Source organism: Arabidopsis lyrata, assembly GCF_000004255.2.
Source record: "Arabidopsis lyrata subsp. lyrata unplaced genomic scaffold ARALYscaffold_86, whole genome shotgun sequence".
NCBI classification, from domain to species: Eukaryota; Viridiplantae; Streptophyta; class Magnoliopsida; order Brassicales; family Brassicaceae; genus Arabidopsis; species Arabidopsis lyrata.
Window position 1 is genome coordinate 9,805 of NW_003302489.1, and position 5,754 is coordinate 15,558.

General features: G+C 43.7%; 1 protein-coding gene and 1 long non-coding RNA gene across 2 annotated transcripts; both read right to left on the minus strand.

Moving 5' to 3' along the window:
* Positions 1-2,089: 2,089 nt before the first annotated feature.
* On the minus strand, positions 2,090-5,037 carry LOC9299001 (cytochrome P450 83A1). The gene is made up of 4 exons (XM_021018161.1): positions 5,018-5,037; positions 4,475-4,912; positions 4,166-4,222; positions 2,090-2,233 (listed from the first exon to the last, which is right to left on the minus strand). Exons 2-4 carry the CDS (start codon positions 4,859-4,861, stop codon positions 2,090-2,092), a joined length of 588 nt encoding a protein of 195 aa, XP_020873820.1. The 5' UTR covers positions 4,862-4,912; positions 5,018-5,037.
* LOC110226411 lies at positions 2,333-4,067 on the minus strand. Its single transcript, XR_002330437.1, has 3 exons — positions 3,556-4,067; positions 3,133-3,189; positions 2,333-2,516 (listed from the first exon to the last, which is right to left on the minus strand). It is a non-coding gene; the product is annotated as an uncharacterized LOC110226411 (long non-coding RNA).
* Positions 5,038-5,754: the final 717 nt, after the last annotated feature.

Below are 5,754 nucleotides of genomic sequence, written 5' to 3' on the forward strand. Positions count from 1 at the left end.
TGACTTTGTGGCTGATAGTGAGCGGACACAACTCTGGGTTTTGACCTGTGAGCGGGGAGGATAATACATTCGATACCTGAGATACCGTAGGCCGAGGCCTGAGAGTAGCGGTTTATGCTCAAAGACTGCGGTCTGAGAGCAGTATTGGAGTCGTGAGCAACAATGACTAGCGGAAGTCGGGAGTATATCGACTAAGCTGGGACCCGGAGGGGTCGGATTGGAGAAAGTGCGGACCGACGTTTCGGTTGTTCAGAGTTTGCGGATTAGAGGTGTTAAGCTAGATTCGAGGACGAATCTATGTTAGTGGGGGAGAATTGTAACGCCCGCGAACCAGGTTTCGGTTCAGCGTGTCGATCGACACCATTAGGGTGTGTCGATCGACACTAACGTTTTCAACAATTGGGCTTTTGGGCTTTCGATTGTGCGATTTCGTTCGGTTTAGGGAAGGAAAACCCTAATGGGCTCGTTTATAAGGTTCAGGGAATGCGACCTAGGGCTTTCATCAGCCATTTTATCGTTTTCCAAGAGAGTTTTAGAGAGAAAAGTTCCTGAGAGCCTTTCTGTGAGTTCCTGAGCCTGTTTCTGAGAGATTTCCTAGTGGTGAAGGAGATCTAAGTCCGGTGGTGCGTTGAGAAGCTTGTAGGGGTCGTTCTCCTTCCTGTGTTCGTGCAGTTTTGTTCAGTTTTCTTCCAGAGAAGAGGTGAGTGCATGACTGAGGGCTTATCTGAGCATTAGATCCTTTGGGTGAACCGTTTATGTGTTGATTTGATGAGTTATACTGTTTTGTGTGTTTGCTTGGTCGTGATTGCCTTGCTGGGTCCTTGTGTGGCCTGTGTGTGAGTCGCTGGACTAATTAGGGCACTGGAGAAGGAGAATTCGCGATGTGGAAATCGCTGGAAAAGTGCCTGCGCGATTGGTGTCGTTCGACACCAATGGAAGGTGTCGTTCGACACAGATCGGGCAAGGTGTCGATCAGGGAGTGTCTTTCGATCGACACCAATCGGGCTGAGTGTCGATCGACACGGAGGTCGTGTGTCGATCGACACATGTTCGTCAGAAAGTCTGGTTGTCTGGTTTGTTTGAGTTTGCTGTTTTTGTGTATTGTTTCTATTGCTTGTGTGTATAGCCTGTTGCTTGGGAGGATTGCCTCACTAAGTATTTATGATAATACTTACGCATCTCATTCGTGTTGTGATGCAGGTAAAGGCAAAGTGTGACGTGGAATCGTGGCGAGGAAGAGGGGATGATCTAGATGTTCGTGTGTTGTGATCATCGTTGTTGTGTCTGTTTTGCTAGGTTGTTAGTTCAGAGAGATAGAACTTTCACCTAGGTTGCTTTTCATAAATTTTTGAGTTGAGATTTGTTATTGTTGAACTATTGGTTATTTTATTGGATTTATTTTTAAGACTTTAATGCTCTTTCCCGTTGATTGTGTTGAGGTGTTTAGTGAGTATGGGATCACTAGACATGAGTTTATTTAAATAAAAAAAAATGGGTTGGGGTGTTTCACTCTATTTTGAAAAAGAACTGTCCTATTATATTATATGATTTGTTTGTATGCTTTTAACTTTCATCTCACAATTGAAGATTTGGTTAGATTTTTTCTCTTCATTTTTTTTTTTTCTTTTCTAAGTTTGGTTTTAATGATTGGAGTACTTAGTTTCTTTTACCTAGTTTTTTTATAGGTGTTTGTTTAAATAATTAAATTGACATCTCTTTCTTGCTTAGATATGAATAATTAAACCGAATTAAGACCAACCAAACAAAACTAGAGTTTTGGTTTGAGTTCAGTTAGAGTTTTTGTAAAACTGAATTAACCAAACCCGAACCAAACCTGAAAAATAAACCGAAATGTCTACCCTTTCAAAGCTTAGCTACTAAATCATATTTACCTCAAATTTTGTAGCCATCCACCGATACATATAAGAATCACAAAAGACATCATCGTAAATTGCTTCCTTGATGAAAATATTAAGAGAAAGGTACAAAGATAAGAGAGAGGACTAACATTTAATAAAGAAACCAAACCTTGAAGCAAAATGAACTATAAGAACATATATTATATAACCACAGTGATAGATTTATTTGACTATTTGTTCACTTTCTCGGGAACAAGCTTGAGATGCTGCGACTTATGCATAGCAAGACCCGTCATGACATCCATATTGATCTCATCTGCTTTCATCCCATTAGGAAGTTTGAAGTTGAAGTTGAGAAGAAGTGTAACACCCGTCTCACCCTCTCTCGGGAACGGCGTGCCACGTGTAATATCCGTCTCACCCTCTCTCGGGAACGGCATGTTACCATAAATCACTTTAACAACAAATAACTCTTTTTCCATAAACATCCAGTTCTTTATAAAATACCAGCGCAAAAATCCGATAAAACATACTAAATCCACATAAGTCGATAACACGACTGTTTAATAAAAGTCTCAAATAGAATACTGAAAACGATAATCCATCCCAAAATGACACATCCCAACTCATCAAGTCATAACTACTCGTCTGGCTCACCTGAAATGGGGAAAGAGGGGTGAGCAACAGGGGAGTCGCTCAGTGAGGTATGGGATGCTAAGTCCGCATGTCACTGACTCAGCCAAGAAAACTAATCGCAAAATAATGGAGTACAAAATATGAGCAAACACAGCACCTACAGTGCTCAATCAACATACAATTTTCCTACGGAGGAATAGTGGCCAATCACACCCTCAACGAGATCATTTATGGGATAGTGCCCAATCACACCCTCACACAGAGGTAACTCATGGGATAGTGCCCACTCACACCGCCCCTGGGACGCTTATCGATCTTAAGGTGGAGGGCAACAGATCGATTATGCATTGCCCTCACTCACCCCTACCTCAAACAATGCGGCACCATACAGAAGTTCCTTTATATATATATATATATATATATATATATATATATATATATATATATATATATTTATAACAAAAAAACATTTAACAGTATGTGACAAACAAATGGGTTTAATCATCTATCTTCCTATGTCCAATTTAAGCAATCAAACTAACTAGACTCGATCATTGAAACACATCACATTCAGTGCTGCACTATTCGTAAATTAGGATTCTCGAACAAAGCACAGCGGTTTGGAAATAGCCCTCACCTTAGCAATGCTGAACCTACGACTTCTGGACCTCGAATGAATAAATCGACTCCGGATCTGAAACCGGAACGAAAAATCGAGTCAAACGGCGTCCGAACGAAGAAAAACGGTTTTCGGTTCAACTGGTCAAAGTCAACGGTCAACGGTCAACAGTCAACGGTCAACGGTCCAACCGGTCAAATCGATCCGGTTAACTTAAACCAGAAATCAATTGATTTAAACCGACCGGTTAACTTTAACCGAGAACCAATTGATTTAAACCGAACGGTTATCCTAAACCGAGAATCAATTGATTTAAACCAACCGGTTTAAACCAACCGGTTAACCTAAACAAAGACCAAATCGATTTCAACCGGATTAAATCAATTTAAACCGACCGGTTAACCCAAACCGGTCGGCGGCAACAAATCCGGCGAACCTTACCGGAAAAGTCACTGGCGGCGACGGCGGTCCGGCGACGACGCGGCGGCGGAATCCCGGCGGCGAACGGACGGCTGCCGGTCACGGCGGCTCCGGCGAACAGCGGCGGTTCCGGTCACCGGCGGCAGCGCGTGAGCTCCACGCTCCGAGGACTCGGCGGCGCGTGGCTGCGCGTGGGCGTCACGCGCTTCCTTCTTCCGGCGCGTGGCGGCGTGTGGCTCGTCGGCGGTGGCAGCGCTCGGTGTCTCCGGCTTCGTCTCGTCGTCACGAATCCGATGGTACCCTTGGTTTTGCGAGATTCGAAGCGGTTAGGGAGAAATCTTGAAAATACTAAACGGCCCGAAACTAAAACCTTTAAAACTCGGTTTTAGGAGTTACCTTCGACTAAGCTTTCCGTTGGCTTGGTCGGCTCGGTTATGGGAGAGGGTGGACGGCGGTTCGGTGGTGCTAACTTCGGCGAGATTTCTGCAGAGTAATACTACTCAGGAGAGTTGTGGGAAAAATGAGAGATAGAGGAGGGTATTTATAGAGGAATAGAGGAGGATACCTAGGTCAAAGAATTGGGCCTCATGGGCTTCAGCGGATGGGCCTTGGGCCTTAAATGGGTTGTTACAAGAAGGTTCGCATATGGAACCTCAAGCATCGCCGCACCAAGACGCATTCCAGGCAGAGCCGTCGCAGGGAATTATGAGGCCACAAGCCCAAAAATATTTTTTGTTATGTTAAAAAAAACTTTTAATGGAAACACAGATAAATAAGAGTTTTGAGGGTCGAACTAATGACATCATAGACTCTCTTTCACTGTTATACCACTAGGCTAAATGAAATTTTTGTGAAATATGGCCGATTATAGACCTATATAATTTAAGGCCGCAAGCTGATGCTTCATCGCCTTGGGCCGGCTCTGATTCCAGGGCACGTACATTCTCCGGCCTGACCCGAATGGTATAAACTCATAGTCTGTGCCTTTGAAGTCAACCTCCTTCTCAAGAAACCTCTCGGGCCTGAACTCGTCAGGGTTCGGTCCCCACTCCTTCTCGTCACGTGACACGGCCCAGGCGTTGACGTTGACCGTTGTCCCGGCCGGGATGTCGTAACCGGCGATCTTGGTATCTTGAATGCACGCACGAGGGATAAGGAGAGGTATGACCGGCTCGATCCTTAGGGTTTCTTTAACTAAGGCTCTGAAGTAAGGAAGGTTCCTGACGTCTTCTTCAGTAACGAATGTTAACCCTTGTTCTTTCATATAGTCTCTCACTTCTGCTTGAGCATTCTTCATCACTTGAGGGTACTTCATTAGATACGTCATTCCCCACACAACCGCCGCAGCTGCTGTATCCGTACCCGCCACTACGATATCCTTTTGGAACGCAAAAAACATAAAGAAGATTGTAACACAAGCAAACATTTTCTTGTGGTGCAAGCAACTATTAAAAACATAGATAAGAAGTGATGTTATACTTACCAAGATCACGGCTTTGACATTATCTATTGGAGTCAAACCAACGTCCCACATCGGAAGATTAGAAGAAGAAAAGTATAATATATAAGTGAAGTCCAACTCCAACTAGTATGAGGCCTTTTGGGAAGGAGCCCACAGACAAATCCGTGCGGGCTTGGCCCAAAGCGGACAATATCATACTATTGGGGAATTAGAATTGGTCTTGGACTTGGAAAATTCAACATGGTATCAGAGCCCAAGGTTCAAATTCTGGTGGACCTAGAAAAGTGGATACGGATATACCTCTCCTTAACCCGAGTAATGGGGGCCCAAGAAGGGGTTTATTATCGGTCTAACTGGGATCGGTTCGAGATGGAGTTATCATCTCGAGTGTGGATGTCGGATTCACACACTCAAGTATTTTGTTAAGTGGGAAAGATAATTCTTGAGGGACAAAAATGAATGCGTAAGAACTTGTAAATTGATACGAAAATTGCTATATATTTCTCTCTTGAGATGAAGATCCCCTTTACATGGCCACTGGCCTCTATATTTATACATAGCTAAACGACATTTAAAATGAGTAATTAAGTACAATTATTTCTTCTTAAATGCGTCCCGTTTGATTCTTCGGCTTTAATGCTCAACGTTTGAATTTGAGTTGCTCTGACTTCATGGGCTCGCCTCTTTGGGCCAGTGTCTTGAACCGACTTACCGTGTCTCTACACGAATCGTGTCAAGTGCAGCACTTCGGATCTCGA

Coding starts and splice junctions, on each gene's coding strand:
- LOC9299001 (XM_021018161.1), bottom strand. CDS start 4,861: ATGACGTATCTAATGAAGTACCCTCAAGTGATGAAGAATGCTCAAGCA. Junction 4,223..4,474: donor TCGGGTCAGGCCGGAGAATG/TACGTGCCCTGG, acceptor CCTGCGACGGCT/CTGCCTGGAATGCGTCTTGG. Junction 2,234..4,165: donor TTCCATATGCGAACCTTCTT/GTAACAACCCAT, acceptor AGAGAGGGTGAG/ACGGGTGTTACACTTCTTCT.